Below are 22,467 nucleotides of genomic sequence, written 5' to 3' on the forward strand. Positions count from 1 at the left end.
TCGCTAGGTTAAGATGGGGAGTGGCAGTTCCTTTGTCACTGCTCTGCTGGCTCCATCCCAGGACAGCTGGCAGATGCAGTTTTGACCACAAAGATTTTTTCCAGGGTCCCGTCTCCAGTTTTTGGTGAAGGATCACAGAAGACACTGGGTCATGCTCTTCATTGAGGTTTTGTTTGTTTTTTTTTTTAATTTAATTTTTTCCCTGACTATGCTTTATATAATGTAACTGCGTGTTCTTTGTCAAAAAAAATCTTGTAAAATGTCATTGTGTTACTCTGTCCAAACTGAATTGCAAGCACACCTTTCCTTTGATTCAGTGAAATAATTTTCAGTGTGATAAAAAAGGGAACTATGTCCATCTTTAGAGATGGCTATTTGAAGCCAACATTTGTCAGTGGTCATATTAGTGAGTTCTCACAACTGGAATAGACCTGAGAAAACACTTTACTGTTTTACCTAAGGAAAACTCAAGGCCTATGTTGCTAAATGCCAGCTCATTATCATGTGAGTGAAAATCTAAGATTGAAATCTGAGTGTCCTGTTCCCAACATTTTGTTGAATAAACTGCTCTTTTCTAAAATACTAATTCAAGGAAGAGATGTGATTAAAGAATCTCCTATGAAGTGAAGAGTTATTGGTGTTTTCTTTTTTGAGCACCCACCACAGCAGTATCACTGTTATTAATCTTTGATCCTCCTATGCCCTGAGTACTGCAGAAAGCAGCAATACTAACATAGAATGCTTTGTCTTACAAGCCTAGCAGTATAGTTCCATGGCCTGTTACATATTATGAGGGGAGCAGCATACTAGAAAAAGCGTAGACGATTGAGTGCCCGTAGTCAGTTGTACACACGACATCAGTGGTTGTCAAGTAAGCCATACAAAGGATATATTCAACTGTTACTTATTTTTGTTGTTGCTTTACTCCATGTAACTAAGAAGTACCACTTTTTTCCCTTCTGGTCATAAAGAAGTCATAGTTTTAGACCTTAAAGTTTGATTTTAATTGTCCTATTTTGATGGAAATGATCCAACTTTTTTGAAGCAGATTAGAAATCCTTGCACATTTTCTTAGTAAAATACAGTTATTCAGTTAAGTCCTATAGAATGAATATTTCTTTGTTCAACAGCAGTCCTTGAACTAATGTAGTAAATTCATTTCACTTCTAGGTTGATAATATAATCCACTTTGGGTTAGAATGTCAGTCAGCTTTTCATCACTGTGACAAAAATACCTGAGATAAACAACTTAAAGGAGGGAAGGTTTATTTGGGCTCATTTTCAGTCCATGGTTATTTTACCCAGTGATTTTGGAGCCTATTGTGGGGCAATCCATCAAGATGGAAGCATGGCAGAGAAAAGCTGATCACTACATGGTGGCCAGGAAGTAAAAGGAGAATGAGAAGAAGAGATGGATGTCCCAAAATACCCTTCAAGGGCACATACCTTAGTGACCTACTTCCAATTAGGCCCCACCTCTTACAGGTTCCACCACTTCCCAATAGTGCCATCTGGTGGGGATTAAGCTTTCAACACATGAGTTTTGGGAGTACATTTAAGACGTAAACCATAACAGTTGGATTACAGTAGAATGGGGAATAGGGTAGATTTGGGATACGAGTCTAAACCTGATTATGTGTATACATTTATGTACATATAGAGGTGAGATCATTGTAGGTGTGCTGTTCTTTGATAAGGTCCATCAACTGTGAAGGAACCATCTGACAGTTTATTGCTTCACCATTTCTTGGAGAGATGGCCATTCTTCTCTGGCTTTCCACAGTGGTCTTAGGTTTTCAGGTATTTCTGAGAGTAAATGTGTCAGTGCATTGATAAGACTTACCTTTTGCCTTCCATGTGGAGGGAAGTGTTAGAGCTGACACTCCTTAGGATGTGTAGCTTTTCACAGCTATTTTGGTGAATAGACTTATCCATAGTCCTTGAGGGCGAGTTAGTGGAAATTTTAGCAATGCTTGTATATTTTCGTTTAGGGATCCTTGTTGGGATTCTCGGCTTGCATATCTCCTTGATCTTGAATTAAACAGAAGAACAAAAAAGTAGTTAATGGTACATTTGGTGGAAAACCAGATATTGTTCAAGACATGAAGTTAGTGTGGAGGGTTTGGCTTTGAAAGTATTAGGTTTAGTGGACATATCAGACTTAAGACTGTCAAGTTGAAGAAAAAAATTTAGCAGATAATTCTGCCACATGTTTTAGATGTGTGCTGTGTGCAAGGGTCTACATAGTACATAATGATAGATACAGAGATTGTTTCTTTTTGGCGATCAGAGTGTTAAGAGTACTGTTCCAAATTATCTCAACAAAGAGCCATGGGATTGCTAAAGAAAGGTTAATTTCAACTGAGGAGTCTAAGAGCACTTCATGAAAAGCATACCATTTAATCTGGACTTTAAGGACTTGGCTTGGTTACTTTTCTCTCGTTGCTGAGACAAAATACCCAATGCCCAAAATGAAGGAAGGAAAGGTTTATTTAGCTCACAGTTTGTGGCGGTTTCAATCCATACTTGGCTGGCTCTGAGGCAGAGTGGCACGTGGCACAGGGCAACAGTTCATGGCAGCAGAAAACAGCAAAAGCAACAAGGGCAAAAAGGGAGGAGAGGCAGAGAGCAAGGCTCTTTCCCTCCCTTATAGTGTATGCAAACTACCTGCCCCAGGGCGGGTGTAGCACTCACACCTGTGATCCCAGCGTTGGACCATGGATCAAAAAAAACCTCTAGAAGCCTGCCCCATGACTGCATGAGACTTTGGGGGGACATCCAGACATAAACCATAACAGAACTCGAAAGGCTTTTAGCAGCAGGGATGAGAGAGAGCATCCCAGGATAATGAAATACTTCTGCCAATAGGATGAGGGAATGTTTTGGGGAGTGGCCTTGAAGTAGGAAACTATCAAACAGTTGAAAAATGGAATGGTTTCAGATTACATGGGTTATATGTGAGATGTGGGTTGGGAATGTAGATTGGGACCAGCTAGGAGAATTATACCTCTCGTATAGATGAAGGTGTACGTGTATAGGAAAATGGGTTGTGTTGAGGTGGAGTTACATCATAGAGGTAAAATTGTCTTAATACTTGTTCACTGATTAATATGTGAGGGATAAGGGAAGACTCACAGATAGGTTGAGTGATCTAGATCAGTGGTTGGTGAACCTATGCCATATGTGCTGCACGGGCTGTTCGCATCATTGAAAGCTCTAAAAGGTTCCCATCACTGATAGACTAAGGGAGTAGATTAGTGTGGTGAAAGACTGCTTAGAAATACACTCTTTCATGGTTTTAGGAAAAATACTCTTAGATAGTGTTACGGCTTTTGTCTAGATGTCCCCCCAAAGCCTCATGCAGTCATAGGTGGAAGTTTTGGGAGATGGCCATATCTAGAGTGTGTCATGCTGAAGTTAAGGATGTGATGTTGGGATTGCTTCACCGTGCAGTGGTAGGATTAAGAGTGCCTCACCCTGGTGTGAGAGCTGCCCAACCTAAGGCAGGTAGCCAGGATAGAATACAAGGGACAGAAAAGGCTGCAGTTTTCATTTGCCGCTTCACTACTTTGGTGTTTCCTGACCTCTACTCTGTTGCCCTCTGCCCGTGGTGCCCATACGTCTGCCATGTCCTCCTGCCTTGGGGCCAACTGATTATGAACTGAAATCTCTGCAAACTGTGAGCCAAAATAAACTTTTCGTCCTTTAACTTTGGGTGTTGGGTATTTTGTCTCAGCGATGAGAAGAGTAACTAAGACAGATAAGAATACTTACTGGTAAAGAGATGGGGCAAAGGTTTTCCGTTATAATCCAGTGTTGATATTATTATTTCCCTCTGGTGGCGTCATTCTTTTTTGTTGTGAATTTATAAATCTTTTGTTAAAATTCTTGGAAATTCTTTGTAGTTTTTTATCATAGATTTCTAATGCTATTTTAATGGGGAGACCATTTTATAATTGATTCTATAGAGATTTGTTTCCGCATTTTTCTTGTACTGATTTAGTATAGTGAAGTTCCTTTATCTTTTTATGTACTTTCTTTCTCATTTTTTAAAAAATTTAACATATGATCTTTATCTTATTTTAGCATCCTAGAAATAGTCTGATGTTATTGGATGTTTTAATTCAAATTAAGCATTTGTTGAAAAGATATATTAGATACACTTCTCTTTGTTAACATTATTCAGATAAAATGAAATAGATGAAAATGAAAAACATCAGAATGCATTACATGTAATAAGGCTAAGTACTGTGCTGTGAATATTGTTTCAATTTATGTATATGTGCACACACACTTGTGTACCAGGTTATATTGTAACATCCGTTTTTTATTGGGGATTATGGATCGTGGTAAAGGGTTTGAAATTACTAGACTAGAAGAAGGGGAGGTTTTTGATGTGAAGCGGTAGGCATTCATTGCTGGAATTGCTAAAGATAATACAAGATGAAAATACGAACATGCTATTAACTCTGGTTACTGGAATAATAGGTAATTTTTCTCCACATTTTCTGTAATTGTATGATAGAAAATGAAACACTAAATTATGTTAAGAGATAAAAAAGGAAACTGCTCAGAGATCAGATTATTTCTGGGAATATCAACCATATTATCCAAACTGTGAGCAGCAGAAGACAGTTGAAAATCAGTAATAGAGCAATCAAGTTTGCTGTTATTGTGACCACAGTATTAATTGTCTTTGCAGGATACGTTCTTGTGGTGTCTTGTCAAGATTTAGATTGATTCTCCAGTTAGTGTGCAAAACTCTATGTTGGGATCCTATTTAAATTGTAGATTCCTGGGCATTCTCCCAGAAGTTGTAATTCATTTGTCTGTGCATCTATAAGAATCCACATTTTAACACACTGTTGATGTATTCTGACACAGGTGGTCAGCATAACACACAGTCGTTCTTTGGAGCACCACTGTCAGAGCTGAACCTCATTACCTCTTTCAGATGTAAGCTTTAAGTTTTTTCACCTGGAACTCTGACCGACCAGAGGCATGGTTCACAACCAAGAAAGGCCAGAGCATCTTGGCCTAGTAGTTATGTAGAAAGATAATCATCTGTGGGACTTTTATTTTTTCCCAGATATCAAATTCACAACTGTGGGACTTCTAAAACAACAGTTAGGCCCCATGTCAAAACCTGTGACTTCAGTTGTTTAGAGCTGAGTCAAGATGTGTGAATTTTTAATGGCATAGAACACACTGTTGACGGAGCTTTTTCCTTTTAGGCAACAATGAAATGTGTTAGTGAAAAAAAAGTATGGCTTGGGATCGTGTTCACTGATAGGGCCAGCTGTGTAAAAGTTACTGCGCTCCCAAGGGTTCTTGGTGATGCTTGGTAATGCTTTGCACAGTTTTTACCTCTAGATGGCAGCAAAGGCTGCTTAGTTTATTAGTACACCCCTACATGTCATTCCCTCAATCTAAAAAAATGCTCTTTTTTTCCTTGTATGAATTTTATATTTGGACTTCTGTAGGTAAAATGAGGTATGGAGTTTTAAAATGTATCATCTCTTAGGTCATTTTTATAAGGAATTATATCAAGTAGCTCCAAGAAAATTTTTTTCAATTTTGGAGTACATACTGCCAGAGAAATCTGTGCATATGGCTCTTGTAAGATCACACAGCAAATGTTCTACTCTGATTTGGAGGTTCCTGGGTTTCATCAGAAAGCAGATGTCTTGGAGGAGGTTAAGCAAATTGGAAAGTTCATTCATAGAAGAAAAAGATTGTACTGTGCTTAACTCAGTACAGTGTGGAGGTTGATATTTGGGATGAATTATAAGTCTGAGGGATGATGAGTTCAGTGAAGTAGAGGCAGTACTTTTTTCTAAGGAACAGTAAAAAGAAAAAAGTATGTTTGTGAAATATATTCATTAAATTTTAAAAGGGTTGATCTATTGTGGGCCTAAGTTCTAAAAAGAAACCGAATAGTCTGTACATCTCCTAGCTTGTAGCAAATCATCAGATAGCAGTTAGTTTTACTTACTAAAATAAGTCTAGAAGAGTGAAATGTTTTCAGTTTTATTCAGCCTCGATTCTGTGATCTGGTTTTTACGTTATGTTCTTTCGTATTATTATTTAGGCAAACACTGAAAATACACCAGAACAAAATCAGAATTTCTGAAGAAATCATCGGACCTTCTCTTGAGTCAGGATATTTCCTTTTCTCTTAAAGAAATTAATTTTATAAATTCTTTGAACTTCTGCTGATGTCGTGGTAACGTATTGTGTAATTAGGCAGTGTTACATCAGGAGTGGACCTGACTTCATGACATCTTTAGCTCTAGATACGGAGAAGTTCACGACTCCCACAGGTCTTAGATGTTCCTGACTTGTGATCACTGAAGTTGGATGGGGAGATGGTGCAGACAGAGTTTCTTGACTCCCGAGAACCAGCTATGGAATGCCTGCCCGAGAAGTGTGTTATCAGAATGGCAGTGCTTTTCTGTTTTTGTTTTATCTCCGTGTTTAATGGTAAAAGGTTGAAGTAATGATGATGGATGTGGTGATGAAAAGGAGGAAATGCTAAACTGGAGCAAAATAATCCTTGAAATGTTATTGCTGTCATTTCTTTTGTCTTTTATATTGTTTGGCAAATTACTGTTAGTGTGGGTATGTGGAAGTGATGTAGAATTAACAGATAGTGAATCTGACAGATAGCCCTAAGGTCATGGGCTCCTTCGGGTTTTTTTTCTCTTGATTTTCTTAGGACTTCCCATTATGCAATAAAAAAAAAAGTTTCATGTGCAAAGACATGCTGCAGAGGTAAACCTTCTAGTCTGATTAAACTCCTATGAGAGATTTGATTTTAAACAGTGTTCCACTGCTGTGATTTATGTTAAAGAGTGGTCCAGTTTCTGAGGTAAGCAGCAGAGCACCCGAGTAAATTGGTACCTTTGTTTTGTGATGCAGTGTGATTTGTGATCATACCTAGTCACCTCCCAGTCCGTTTCCATAGTAATTACACCATGGGTACCAGGGTAGTCAAAAAATAAACACTGAAATACAGTATTTAAAATCCTTCTAGCCCATTTGCTTAGATTTTGTGCCTAACGCAGCCTCCCATTACAAATGTGTTGAAATATACCAACCTGGAATAGTTGCCTTGCTTACTGGTCCTCTTTCTTTTATTCATCTGTTAAATTTTCCTTTTGCCTTGGCTTTTTTTCTTTCTATTTGGATTCCCTTCTCCTCCCCTTCCTTTTCTTTCTCATTCCCTCATTAATCTTCTTGTCTTCAGACTCGCGTCTTATAAGAGCCTTCAGTATGTGACTAAAGCATCTGCCATGGAGCCAGACTTGCATCTCCTTTCTGTTCTGGCAGGAACTAGCAGTGTGTCCCTGTACAGCCTATATCAATCTCAGTTTGTTCATTGGTAATCTACATCAGGAGATTACAGTACAACTCTTAAATTTTCTTGGGGACTAAAGGTACAGTGTGGGAAAGTCCCTCACACATCGAAAGTGCCAGATAAGTGCTCGTTGTTACTACTGTCATTGTTAGTATGTTAACCTCAGCGTGCTATCATCAGTAATAGGTACCTTAAGATACGTATTTCTTGATAATAATTCTAACTTCTCTTTGATGGTATATCACTGTTCTTGCTTTATCCCTTGTTCTCTCATATCTCCACTTATTCATTGGAGATATCTTACCAAGTATAGGAGTTGTTGAAGTGCCAATTTCTGAGCCACTGTTGGCCAGAAAATCACAGTTGCACATACTTTACCCCCTTTATGTTATTTGGCCTAGTCATTGTGACTCCTTTTTAGAGTTCACCTGAAATGTTTTATATATCTTATTATATCACAGTATGATATGGACATTAGCACAGTTAGAGGTGAAGGTGGTCAGTGACTACATTATGCGATATATTGATAAAAGTGCTTAAAATAAGTAATAGCTCATGCTTACTTTTGAGGTTATAGTATAGGAGAAGAAACAGTTATATCACAAGGCAGAATGAAATGCTATAATAAAAGTACAAACTGAAGTGTTTAAAATACCTGTAGGACATTTGAAAACTAAGGAAGTTTTTCCAGAGGACATGGCACCTGAGAAATGAGCAGGATTTTAATATGAGGAGCCAAGGGAGAACATTCCAGCCCTAGAAACAACGTGGGCAAAGATACAAGATGAAATGGCCTGATGGTACATGGCAGATGATACTGTATTCTGGTGAGGGTGCGTGGTATATTCAGAGTTTCAAGACAAGATGAAGAAAGAGGTGCAGGTCATGGTAGAAGGGTTGTGTTGCCATTATGATGATGTAAGCGGGGGAGGCTGAGGAATTGCAATGATCAGAATGGTGTTTAGGGTGAAGATTGAATTGTAAGGGTAAGGAATTAAATGTAGGTGCAGTATCTGAAAGTACTGTCTGTACAAAGGTCTGGACTTAGGGAATAATAGCACAAATAGGAAACAGAACAGAAAAAGAAATAACAGGGTACGTAGCTAGTTGGACCTGGAAGTTGAGCAGTGTATTAGTTAGGGTTCTCTAGAGGAGCAGAATTAATAGAAACTATATGTATAATTATTGCAGGGTGTTTATTAGATAGGCTTACAGAATCAGAGGTGGGAGAGTCCACAAGTGGCAGTGTGCAGGATCCGAGGTAGGAGAATCCTCCATGGCCATCTGCGTGTGGAGAACTGGAGGATCCAGTAGCTACTCAGCCCTAGAAGAGAGAAGCTGCAGAACAAGAGAGGTGAGGGATGCAACCCAGTCCAAGGTCTGAAAGCTCACCGATGGGTCACTGGTGTGAGTCTGCACTGAAGGCTGAAGAAACTAGAGACCAGGAGACCACGTTCCCAGGTGGCAGCAGCGAAGGGCGCATCTACTCAGGAAGAACAGAGCTCTCCAGAACAGGGAAATTCCTTCATTTCCTCTTGGATTCCATCAAGGCTACAAAACTGCCCACAGGAAGTGTGGGCCCTCCTCCCTCTGTTTGCTGGCCTACATGTCGGCCATCCACAGACACACCCGGAGCTGTGCTTTGCTGATCTGCTAGGCATTTCTTGCCCGGTCAAGTTGACATATCACAGTGAACAGTCATAGAGAAGTGGAGAATGGTTCCCCGATGCGGAACCCGGACGAGGCAAGGGCAACGAGTCGTTACCAGAACCAGGACAAGGTGCGGTTCAAGAGAGACAGTGCGTGGAAATACAAGCACATGCTCAGTTTGAAATACAGCTGGGCTTTCCGCGGGGAACTTCGGTAGCATTGAAATTTTGAAAATAATTGCTTTGAGGGTCATCATAGAGAACTTCGGTAGCATTGAAATTTTGAAAATAATTGCTTTGAGGGTCACCATTTAAGTGGCTGCAACACTCCAGGGAGAAAGTAACTCCTCACTTTGTACTCTTTTGTCCCACCTTAGGTATTTCCACATGCTTTCCCAGCGCCTGTGAAATGAATTTTGTTGGTTCCTCCTGTGCTGTCATATCCCCTGCACAAGACCACCCAGACCCACTGACTTGGATGAACAGCCCCCTAAGAAAGCATTTCTCCCCATTAATTGAGGAACACAGTAACTGAGCCACTGCCCCGGCACTGTCTGGCTTACGTAGGTAAAGGAAGTCCTGCTCTTTTCTGGTGACCTTGCTAGCTCCCTGCCCTGTGTCTGGATGGAGCAGGCAGTTACATAAATTTGTACTCTCTGGGGAGATCTGCCACTTCTTGACACTGAGGTGTGTAGTAAGGACAGGAGGCCCCTCAAAGCAGCTTTCCTTCCTCACTGACAGTCTGAGAGAAGCCCAGAATAAGGCCAGAGTTGATAGATTTGGCCAAAAAAAAGTAGCAGTTGTCCATTGTTCTCTCTAGTCCTCTAATTGCTATTCTTTAAAGCAAAATGAGAAGTTTCAGAAATGTTTACAAAGTTCTGTAATATGTATTCTTACGATCAGAGAAGGTTTTTTTTTATAAATAAGTGGGCCACTTCTGTATGTTGCTATTAGAAAGCTCTTCTGTATAATCTCTACCCAGTGAGTCCCTCCCTGATGCCTTCTCTCATGTCCTGGACCTCTTGAGGATCTATCGCAGGTTTTAGTTACCTCTTATTTCTGTAAAACTGTAGTTTTAGCCTGCTGTGGTGGCACACACCTGGAATCACAGTACTCTAGAAGGCTGAGGCAGAAGATCACAAGATTGAGCCCAGCCTGGGTGACTTAAGGATGAGCTAGATTCTGTCTCAAAATAAAAAGTAAAAATGGCTGAGGCTGTTACTCAGTACAAAGGTTCAATCCCCAGTGCCCCAGACAAAACAACGACATAAAGGAGTTTTTGAAGTGTCAAAAGTGACTGATATCAGTGTATTTTGGCAAAAAAGTCACTAAAAAGTAGAAAAAGGGCTAGATCCCCTTTTTAAGGGACAAAAACAAGAGCAAACCCAGTAACGGGGAAGGGAAGTAATGTATTGCTGAGAAATTACTTCGTTTGAAGAGCGGCTGTGATGGAGCCGTTTTTATTTGTCTTTAAATTGTTATGGAGGGGAACGGAAGAAGCCAATTTGAAGACTGCTTTGAAATGACAATTTTGATTCGGAATGCTTCCTTGGTTTGCAGTTATTGTGATCCCAAATTAGAAGCAGAATTTGGAGACTGAGCCTTAACACCTCTCCCTGTGAGCTGGGAAATATACAGTGCTTGTTTTTATTTTTATTTTTATTTTTTGGTCTTTTTGAGACAGTGTCTCACTATGCATTTCAGGCTGGCCTTGAGCTCACTTTGTAGCCCAGGCTGGCCTTGAACTTGCAACGATCCTACTGCCTCAGCCTCCCAAGTGCTGGGACTACAGGCGTGCACCACCACGCCCAATACAGTGCTTGTTTTTAAAAATGATTTTGGGAGTATCAGATTTTCTTGTTAAGTTAATAATGCTTGAGACGCGGACGTCCTAAATTATGGCATAAAAGCTAAGAAAACATTCTAGGCTTCAGTGAAGGCAGAAGTCCCACCAACTGTAGACTGAGTTGTCGGTGCCTGTCTTTATGGTGGCTAGACCTTGATTACCTTTTCTGAAGGTCTCGAGTCATTATCCAGGACTGTCAGGACAGCTTGCTTGTGATAAGCTCTGGCCCCCTTAGTTGTGTTGCTGCCTTTGTGGATCACTTCTACTCACTCTCAATGCTTTTCTCTCCAGTCATCTCTGATAGGTGCTTGGTGTTCCGCCCGGTGCCTGCTGATGGCCTGTGCAGAGTTCATTTTCCGTGCTTGGCATGTGTGCCCTTTGCTTATAGAATCCAGCGTTAGGAGAGTGGACACTCACTGCAGCTCTGGTGCTCTCTTGAGTACAGAGTATCCTGATGACGAGAGCATGAGCCCCTCCCTTGGTCTTGCTTTCTTCAGTCTCCTGTCCCCAGCTCCGACTTCATTTCTGCCCACTTGTGTGGGGCTTGATCTCTCGCATTCGTTATCTCTTATTATCCTGTCTGTGGCTTCACAAGGTAGGAGGGTTTGGAAGAGAGGCAAATCACTGTTGGCTGTAGTGATCATCGGCGATTTCAGAAGAGGTGAGCCTTGAACCAGACCTTTCAGAGTGGGTCTTGACTTGAAGAGAGATGCTAATGCGTAGCAAAGTGTAGAAGAAGAGAGGGAAAGTCTTGCGTGTATTTAGGAGCAGAGTGTTCTAGTCTAAGTGGCAGATGTGCAAAGCGGAGCACAAAGAAGTAATGTTAGGCAACCTATCTCCACAGGTTATAGGAAAGACCAGGTGCAGTTTATGGTGTTTCCCCTCTCGCTGAGGTAGTTTGTCTGTATGTTTTGATGGAAAGAATAGGACAGTGGAGTCAGGCCTGTGTTCACATCTCAGTTTTGTCACGTACCAACAGAATGGCCCGCATCAACTTAAGTCTCAAGGGTTTTTATTTCAGAATTTGTAACAATACCCTTTTTATAGGGTTATCATAAAACAAAACAGTGTTTTATAACGAGTTCTTTCCTTCCTCTCTGTTGCGTTACTTTACGAACCAGAAGTCCTCTATGAGGATATGGCGCATTTACACCATACGTGGGGCTCTTCCGCCTGACCGTACTGTGCCCTTTGACCCTGCCCCTGCTCTGGCCACCTCAGCCTCAGCCACCGCACACTACGCATTGTCCTTGAACATTAGCTGTCCGCTCGCCTGCCGTCTCCATCCTCTGCCTCACAGGTACTGCTGTAAGACATCTTTATTGTCCAACTAGACTAGGCTTCCTCATCTCCCAACTCCTGCTCACCTCTCTTCCGTGTCTGCAGCCCAACCCCGAAGTCCAACCCGAAGCAGCCAACACCTCCTCCACACTCCTGCAGTGCTTATTATCTGTGTTTCCTTTCCTGTGTGTGGACTTGGGCCTGGCTTACTGGCCCGTCTCTCTCAGCAACAGTTTAGAACAGAGGGTGATGCTGCCCCCCAGATACTTTTGTCACAGCTGGGTGCATGTTACATGGCATCTGGTGAGTATGGTGTCCTGAACATCCTGCGATGCGTGTAACACCCCTTCCCTCACCAGGCAGTTACCAGCCGCAAACGCTCAGTAACCCTGACAAACTGCTCTGGTGGGGAAAAAGTGTTTTGATGAGGCCTAAAATAATTGATAGACTCTTAAAGAAGGAAACAAGTGTTTGGGGGCATCTAGTAGTTTTGACCCCTGCAAATGAGAAAAGAGGAAAGAGATTTAATTTCTGAAGTAAAAGAAACTTGTCCAGGCTGTTGACTTGTTTGCTTATGCCTCGACCTTATTCTCAATAGAATTTTAGATGATTAAACAAAGATGGCAGACCTGCACATGATTTTAGATGTCACCAAGACCAGTACTCTTATTTCATAAAGGTTAAATGCCTTGTCCAAGGCTTCATAGCCAACTGGAGAAGACATGAACTAAAATCTTTTCTTCTGTTGTTTAAGCCTTGTTAGTTTACAGTGGTCTCCTTTATCTCTAGTTGATCGACAGAAGTGTGGTTTCCTGCTTAAGTGCTGTCTGGTACTCTTTAGTTCTTGTCTCATTTCCTTGCTCAGGTTATCAAGGGCAGTGCAACTTCAGTCTCCACAGTACTTGCCCCAACATTACACCGGTAAGAGGCACACGGGGATGTCAGGAACAGTGGATCTGTCAGTTGTACCCATGTGTTGCTTTGAAGAAAAGGTACCTTACGCTGAGGCACTGTGAATGTCACTGAGATGCAGGAGCGGCACCCATTGGCCCATTCTAACCTATCCAGAGAGTGAGAAAGGCTTTGTTGGTCTGTAACCTCTATTTACATATTGTTAGTTGTTCAAACATGAGTAGCTGTTTAAAAGCAAAACAGAGGCAAGAAAAAAATCACAGTCTAAGACCATTCGGCTTTGAGGAGAAAAAAAATTAAAATAAGGAAATTAGCTTCAGGCATCCAAAAACCTGCTTCAAGTAACCAGATAAATTTTATTTCTCATGATCAATCATTTTGACAGAAAAAATTTTAAATGAGGCCGCAAGTAAAGAGGATTTCCCTGGGATGGCTGGCTGCAATGCCAAAGGTTAGTCTGGAGTGTGTTTTTTAATAGAAGCATTCTAAGTGTAAAACCTGCTGTCCTGATGGAATATTGACCGATTTGTAAGTGCTGCCATGTGCACAATGTTAATCCATTATCAGATTGTAAAGTACTTAGAGTTGTTGGCTAGTTAACTAGCTGGACTCCTACAGGTTCTTTAACCTAGGTGTTTCCTTTCTGAGATTCCTACTGTGAGGTGTTTCACTGCACCTTTTTTTCAAAAGCCCTTCTTAATTTGAACAGTAGAAAGGGCCCATCAGTTTGAAAGGGGTTGAAGTTTAATTTCAGTGGAAATAAATTTAAATTGATTTAAGGTTTGGGAACTTCAGTAAGACACTTACCTTTTTTGCATTTACTTTACTGTGTCCTAAGGTGAATGGAATGTTTTGTTTGGGTTCTTCCAGCTGCTTTATTAACTGTGTGCTCTGGACCATTTTCCAGAGGCACTACAGGGTTTAAGTTCGTAATGTGGGAGAAGCAGAGCTGTAGATGTCAGGCAGCCTGCTACAGTTCGGGTAAGGATTCCAGCATCTGTGCTTTGCTACAGTTATCAAACTGTGAACCTTCCCACCCAATAAAAAAGGTTTTATTGAGATGTGCTTTGATGGAAAAGAAAACCTGAGGAATAAGCCTTCTATTTGCCATTCCAGCCACTAGAGGGCAGAATCGTCACACTTCCTGGGACAGAGGTAATTAATTCTAAAAGTGGGATGATGGAAAGAACACGTTGGCTATTGTTTATGAACACAGGAATTTTTAAGCAATGTACTTAGAACTTAAGGATGCAAACTGATTAGCAGAGGAGTTTGTTAAAATGCAGTTTTGTTTCTCTTACCCTGTAGAGATTCTGATTTGAGAGCTCTGGGTGGAACTTAATGTTACATCAGGGGATTCTCATACAGAGATACTGCATTTTGCCTTGTGAACACTGATCTGTGTCTGGTACATGCATTTGTGCCTGATTTACTTTTTTCTTGTGATTGCAATGAAAGTGATTATTTTGGAGAAAAAACAAAGGCAGAAACATGGTACTGTATAGGGAAGCTAGAGCAATGGTTAATTTATAAAGTCTTTCCTTCATTTGTAGAACTTGTTTTAAAGGAGACACACTTTGAAAGTATTCAGTATCAAGCTACAAGATGGGCACAGTGGTGCACAACTGTAATCCCAGCTGGGGATTACAGGAGGATTGCTGGGGCAGGAGGATTGCAAGTTCAGGCCAGCTTTGGCAACTTACCGAGACATTGTCTCAAAATAAAAATAATAAAGGAGAGGCCTAGATATATCTCCGTGGTAGAATACCCTTGAGTTCAGTTACCAGCACTCTTAAGAAAAAAATAAAAGCAACAAAAACCGTATTATTGGAGTGATATTTCAATCAATGAACACCATAGAATCCCTATATTATAAGTGGCTAATAATGTTTAATAAAATACCTCTTCTCACAAGGATCCTAATTTTATTTCTGGGGTGTCACAAAGACCTCATTCCTGATGTCTTAGCGTTGCAAGATATAGTTGCAGAGATCTGAGTAGAATTTACATAACACCGTCATCATCTTTAACAAGTATAGGTTGAGCATTCCTAATCTGAAAGTCTGAAATCCAAAATGCTCCAAAATCTAGAAGTTTTTGAGCACTTTAGTTCTATACCAGAAAACTTTGTTTCATGTACAAAATTGTATTAAAATATTGTAAAAGAAATGTATGAAATTATCTGAAGTCTGTATATTGTGTGTAGCCCTGGGTTCCATTCCCCTCAATATCTACCTGTGTTCCAAAATGTGAAACAATTCTGGCCCCAAGCATTTCAGATAAGAGATATTTAACCAGTATAGAGAACTTTTTTATATGTAAAGATCCATGGGTGGTAATGCCTAGTCTCTTTCTAAAGAAGTGTGGTTGATTGATTGACTGATTTGCCAGTACCCCTAAAGAGGCATCCTAGCAGTGGCATCCTCTTGTGGAAAGTTTTGCTATTGATTTTAAGTGGGAAAAAAGAATGTGGTGAAATACTCAAATCTGTGATATACAGCTGCAGCTCAAGAGTGAGTGAGAGCCGGGCTTGGTGGCACACGCCTGTAGTCTCAGCACTTGGAAGCTGAGGCAGGAGGATCACTGCGAGTTTGAGACCAGCCTGGGCTACAAAGTGAGCTGAAGGCCAGCCTGAACTGCATAGCGAGACCCTGTCTCAAAAAGCCAAAAAAAATAAATAAATAAAATGAGTGACATAATGGGACTGTGAAGCTGGGACTCTGACCAGTGAAATAAAGGTAGAATTTTTCCACATACAGGTAAAATCAGTTGGTCTTCAGTGAGCCTCTCAAAGAACAGAAGCCTGTGCTCTCACATAGGCTCTCCAGTGTCACTTCGTTTGTCTGCCCTGGCTTTTGGGGTAAGAGTAGCTATGATCATATGGCAGTGAAAAGCACTTCTGCAGTCTCTCAGTTCTTTCTTCCTTGCTTGTGTTCTCTCTTGAGCATGTGCACTGTCTTTCACACAAAGAGGGAGATAAACTGTTTTTAAAATTAAAGGCCAAAAGTTGTGTCATTTTATATGTAATTTTATAGAAAAGGGAAGGTGCTTTCTGCAGGAATTGTAGTGTCTACGTCATTTGTAGTTAATGGCACTTTTAATTAAATGCATGTTACTAGTCTGACGGTCTTCTAACGTTCATTTTAATACTTACATTAACTCTTGCACTGAAGGACTCCGCCTAAGACAGGCGCCTCTAAAAGAGGTAATCCTTGAAAGTCCAGTTAATTTGCAGTCAGGTTAACTATATTAGGAAGTGTATTGATATCTAAAATCTGGAAGAGACGATAAAATGAGTATTTGTGCATTATAATCGTGATGTATAGGACTTGTGTTAACTTTATTGTGCAGAATGCTATGGCTTATAAGAGAAATTAAATCTTTACAAAATATATTGTTGACTTATATTAGAAATTTAATTCTTAGAAAATGGATGGGTTGACAGAGCTCCCAAACGCTATTGCTTAAAGGTGTGTCAAGTGTATTTTCCCCCATCCCCATATCCAGCACTTGTGGATCCAGGAAGAACTTTGGGTGGTGGAACTCCCTTGGCTGGGTCTCTGTGTCCCTTTCTTTTTTTGCCAGTGCCATGCAAACATTTTGTACCGTTGGGCGACAGATTTGGGAAGACTGTTCTTGAATTCATTTTAATTCTTCTTTCTAACTTTATGATTAGTTGATTGATGACTTCCCAAACATCACATGTACCCTGTCATTTTTATTAACTATAAAAAGATCTCATGCAGCATTTTCATTTTCTATTTAAAAGAGCTAAAATGAACTATGTAGTTTCTTCTAGCAGTCTAGTCCAAGTTGTCTTAAAAATAAAAATAGTTTGAAAAACATTTAGACCTTCATGTATTTTGTAATACAGTTGGGTCACTGCCGATGCCCAAGATAAATGTGTTTAAACAGAAGCTTTCTCATTCATCATCAGTCTCAGCTTTCATCCACATTTATTTAGTGATGATGCAAGCCCGCAGCATTGGTGTTGCAGTTCATCACCATGGAAGTGTTTCTGTCAACAAATCCTTGCCTCACTATCATGAAATTGATTTTACAGGGAAAAGGAAGATAATTGTGAAAGATTCCTTTTACTCTTGAAGGAACTTTACAGTTTGCCTGGATGTCTAAATGAATTGTATTTAAAATCAGTAACTGGCAATACTGTACACTGACTCAAAAGTAACAGTTAAAAGCTTACAAGAAGGAATATGGGGGTTTGTCTGAAATTAATGTTATGGAATGTGACTTGGAAAACAGGTTTTTAATTTAAAATGTTTTTATGAAAACTGTTGTTGGCTGCTCAGCAGTATGGGTTATGGTTTGGGAGTCCCATAAATAAGTTACCAAGATTTCTTTTTTTTTTTTTTTTTTTTTTGGTTTTTCTCCGGTACCGGGAACCGAACTCACGACCTTGCGCTTGCCAGGCAGGCGCTTTTGCCGCTGAGCTAAATCCCCAGCCCCAGTTACCAAGATTTCTAGGATGCTTTGACTGAGTCTTTCTTTCCTGTCTTGTAACTAGCATAACAATAATCACAGAAGAAATTCAGTGTATGTTAGTCCCCTCTGTTGACATATTGTATGACTTTTTTAAAAAAAAGCCTTTCCTATACCTTATGTGCATAATTATCTTTGGTTTTTATTTGCTTGTTGAGAGGTTAAAACACATACACAATTAAATTATAAACTTGTGATTGCAATCTACTCTAAAATGTTAAGGTAAAATAACACTTGTATTAAAATAATCTAAACTGTTTTTGGGAACCAGATAGGAAAAAGGAACAAGAACGACACTTGATTTGAAGCGAATTGTTTTAAGCTTGTCAGAGTGGTGATTCCCTATCAGGATGTAATACATGTTTTACACGAATTTCAATCCATGTTAGAAATGCAGTCACCTCTAAGATACTTTGCTTCCTATCACATTTGAAAGCTTTTTCTTTCACCATAGGGGTATATGGGCCCATGAAAGGCAAATTATGTAATATTTTATCTATTAGCAGTGGAAGTTTATGAATTTTCTTAATATACCACTGTGCTGGGCACCAGGGATGCTGAGATACGTTCCAAGAATGACTTTAACTTACCCTGAGAGATTTTAATGTGACTTTACTTTGAAGTCACAGAGATGTAACCCCTACTCAGCTGTTTTCTCCTACTCCAATGTGTAACCAGAAGTTAACTATAAAGAAGGAGTTCCTGCTCATTTTTTAAAGAAGAATCAATAGAAATAAATAGGGGATAAAATTATATTGGACATGCAAACATATGACACAAAATGACCAAAAATAATTTGGCAAGTGATGGTAAAAATAACAAATTATTTACTGCTTTATAATGTTCATGTTTTTCACTAAGACAAGTAATAGTCAAAGTGAGTTAAGGGAAATGAAATACATGAAAATGTATCTGTAGAAGTACAGACTAAATATTTATTTCCATACAGGTATGTGAATGAAGAGATACACAGTAAGTGCACACTGGGCGTGACTCCGCAGGCCGCCTGAGTTAGGTACTCCTGAATAGTGCGTGCACACACCTTCCCAGAGCACAAGTGAGTCGGTCTTCGAGGGGTGTGGAGGGGCAACTAGAAAGGGACTGAGGAGGGTGCGGGTGGTCAGTTATATATGTTACTTACTGTCATGTGTGACTGTCGAGGAAGAGTTGTGCCTGTTGGGGTGATAGTAATACTGCTGGTGACTTTATTGGTTGTTTTGCTTAGTGCCCCATTAGTTATGCCTTGAGTTCGGTTATCCTGCAGCTGTGCCGACGGACTGGCAGGTCTCCCGGGGCTGGTCACAGCTTGCATGTAAGGACTTCCTAAGTGAATGTGGATTTTATTATCCTCAGTAGTTATCACACTTGAACTATTACTGTTTGAACGTTGAAACTGCCAGGACTGTCGGTCTGGGGAGACTCTGAAAATTGCGTGCTTGGCACTGATTTCTATGGGCTCTGGGGAGCGTCCCTGCTCAGGGGAGCTAGCTGAACCACTCACAGCCAAAACCTGAATAGGTGACATTGTCCTTTCTGGAGTCACAGAATCACAAGACTCTGGGGTCTGTGCTCTGGCAAAGGTTGCCACGGTAATTGGGGGCACGCCTTGCTCTAAATTCATGAGGCCTTCGGTGGAAGTTTTGGACTTCACTGGTGTTATGGAGGCATTTTGGAGAATGGTTATCCTTTGCTTTGGGGTGCCACAGTTTGGGATCACTGCAGTGCTTGTATAACAGTGTGGGCTCTCTGGGGTTGGACTTGTGATTTCAAGAGTAGCCGTGTTTTGGACATGGTCCGGAGTAACCTTTATATGAAGCGGCTGCCCAGGTGTATGGCTTAGGACTAGATCTCCAGGTTGTACACAGTTGCCATTGGGTTTAGTTTGTATTTTTCCATTCTGAGGAGGGCCCTCCTTAGATTTCATCCAAGGAATCCATAGCTTCCTGTTCACAGGAAGGGGCGTGGATGGGCTGCATCTGAAGGACAGTACAGATTCCTCCTCGTTAGGGTCCTCGTCCAGGTCCTCACTCTGCTCATATAACTGGCCATTGATGACTGCTCGCTCCAGAGGAATGAGGCTCTTGTAGTCTGGCGGTTCATTGTCTGCTGCTTCTGTCTGAACTTCTTTAGAAAACACCTGAGGGTCAGAGACTCTTCTTCCGTTGAGACTGGGCCGGAGGCTCTTACTAAAATGCGGGTACCGCTCTAACTCTTTAGTGAGGTTTTCAATCTCCCGGCCTAAATCTCTGTTCCTGTTTTCTTGTTGACTGAGTTTCTTTTGCAGAACTGAATGATCTCCTTGGAGGTGGCATATCAGGCGCTCTGTTGCCGTGTACTCATGGAGTTTCTCTTTTAATGCGTCTACTTCTCTTGAGAGGTGCCCTGACCTAGCCTCCTCTTCTTGAAGCCTTTTGAAGAGCCATTGTTCGTGGCTGGACTCTGTCTTTTCTGCTAACTTGTGCTTCGCAAGTTCCATTCTAACGTGTTCCAGCTCTTCAGATAAAAACTGGGCCTTTTCTCGTTCCTCAGCATACCTTCGCTCCAGTGTCTCGTACTCATCCTCTGTCTTCATGAGGTCATCCTCAATAGCTTTCATGTCCTTTACTTTCAGCTTCAGTCTTTCCACCTCCTGAGAGAGCTCTTTGATCTTATTGTTCTCCTGGTGTAGTGCTGTTGTGGATTTACCAGAGTCTTGATTTAATTTATTTTTAAGAAAATCTTTCTCAATTGGTTCCAGTGATTGAAGCCTATTTTTCAACATACTGACTTTTGACAGGAGATCATTTCCTTTCTCCTCTTCTGCTTTCAGTTTATTTTTAAGATCATCTCTCTCCTTGGTTATACTGTACATCTTTTCTTCCACATCAGTTTTGGATTTGAGTGCCCTTTTAGTTTCTTCAATTAACTTCTCAGTCACGGTTGTTACTTTAGTTTGCTCCACCTGAAGCTGAGAAGCAGCAGCTTGTAACTTATCTTCAGTTTGCTTTAATTTTTCGCTCATTGTTTTCCGTTCATCTACAAGCATTACCGTTAATGTTTTCAATTTAGTTAAATCCTCCTTTAGGGTGAATTCTGTCTTTTCTAGCCTAGTTTCAATGGCTTCTAACTCTCTAATCCTCACTTTTAGACTCTCCAGTTCTTGAGACAACTGTTTGGTAGTCATTTTTTCTTTTTCTAAATTGCACTGCAAAGAGTAACATTCTTGTTTGCTTTTGTTGAAAGCATCTTCTAATTTTTCCAGCGCCGTAATCCTTTTATTGAGCTTTTCAACCTCTAGTTTAAAGTCTTTGCTCTGTGTACTTTCCTTTTCAAGCCTCTTACTGAGATCTCTACACTGTTCCTCCATTTTTATGAGCTCTTCATCTTTCCCTTCCATATCCAGCACTCGCTTCCTGAGCTCCTCCACCTCAGCCAGGATACCAGTGTTTCCATATTCTCCTTTGTTGATTTTTTCTTTTATATCTTGAAGCTCCTCTTCTGCCTTTCTTAGTGATCTGTTTGTTTCTTCTAACTCATCGATTTGCCGGCTGAGCGCCGCTAGTTTTTGTCGGAGCTGGCGATTTTGACTGTCCTCGTTGGTGAGTTTTGCCATGATTTCGTCTTGGTTCTGATGAAACTTTGTGGTCTGTGTTTGAAGTTCTTTCTCTAGTCTGGTTGCCTTCTGCTCTTCTTCCTGAATTCTGGCTTCAGCAAGAGCTAATTTAGCATGTGTTTCTTTTGCACTTGTGGTCAGGTCTTGAATTTTCTGTCTTTGAAGGGCTAGCTGTGCTGTCAGCCTTTGTTGTTCATCTACCACCATCAAAGCAAAAGACTTCAGCTTGGTCAGCTCCTCTTTCAGGGCTGTGACCCTCTTTTCTTGCTCCTTCTCCTGGGACTCAGTTTGTTGATCAGTCAGCTTCTTTAATCTGAAAAATACAAGAGGACATTCTGTTTTGAGACTGATGCTTTAGTAACTCATTAGCTATAATAAACATTTCCACAATTTAGAAAGATTGTATTAGTTCAGAATATGCAAAGAAGTTCCTAAATTGATCTGGATAGATGCCTTGCTTTTTTGACTATCACTGATTAGTAACAGTAGTACAGTTCACAAGGAATTTTAGTAGAAGAGGAAAAGTAAGAATGTTTGTTTTCAATTGCTTGTGCAATGTAATCCGTGGGCATTCTGGCCTGAAGGCTGTGAGAACAGGTGGAAGCTTGAGATTCAGCTAGACCTGGTTTAAAGACTTGAAGACTGGACCTACTTTTACCAGCTAACTAACCCGGGCAGTGGCTTAATATTTCTGAGCCTCAGTTTCCTCATGTGCAAAGTGGGAATAATAATCATATTTACCTCTGGGTCTTTTTGTAAAGGTGAAATGAGGTGATTCATCTAAAATAATGACAGTTCTGGTATACAAGAAAACATTTGATGCGTTACTCCTGTTCTTTTTAAAATATGGTTATTATATTTATTAAATTGCTTGCTTGAACCATTCAGATACTTGGTATATGAATATTTGGTGTTCAACTCCCTGATTTTTAGTTGAGATAAAATTTTATTCACATTGGGAGTTACACACTTCACTGATACCCCCACCCCCATCCTGGTGAAAACTTGTTTTATACTAGCATGGCATTATCCTGGAAACCACTTAAATATATCTTTATCCAGCTTCTGAATGACATTTCAATGAACAGAGTTAAGAGGCATCTGGACCAGGTTTGGAATTTTTATAATATGAGAAGAGCAAGGAGTTTGGTAGGAAGAAGCTTACTGATGAGAATCCAATGCTAGAAATGGCAGAGGAGACGCTGTTATCAGGAACGTAGTGATTCCTTCATAAATGATGATTCTATTATAACAAGCTACTTTTTCCTTTTGTATTTTAAATTTGTCTGAGTAACAGGAGGGCATTTTAAGTGCAGAATAAACTCTT

The 22,467-nt window shown here is 40.4% G+C and overlaps 1 protein-coding gene across 2 annotated transcripts in view; it reads right to left on the bottom strand.

Moving 5' to 3' along the window:
- Positions 1–18,352: 18,352 nt before the first annotated feature.
- The window catches only part of Filip1l (filamin A interacting protein 1-like), a 255,823-nt gene continuing 251,708 nt past the window's right edge, over positions 18,353–22,467 (bottom strand). For both annotated transcript variants that reach the window (XM_005386289.2, XM_013515090.1), the window contains one exon: positions 18,353–21,453. In XM_005386289.2, the coding sequence (XP_005386346.1) occupies positions 18,669–21,453 (2,785 nt within the window). In that variant the 3' untranslated portion in view covers positions 18,353–18,668. The remainder of the gene's footprint in view (positions 21,454–22,467) is intronic.

Source organism: Chinchilla lanigera, unplaced genomic scaffold (genome assembly GCF_000276665.1).
Source record: "Chinchilla lanigera isolate Chin_1 unplaced genomic scaffold, ChiLan1.0 scaffold00026, whole genome shotgun sequence".
NCBI classification, from domain to species: Eukaryota; Metazoa; Chordata; class Mammalia; order Rodentia; family Chinchillidae; genus Chinchilla; species Chinchilla lanigera.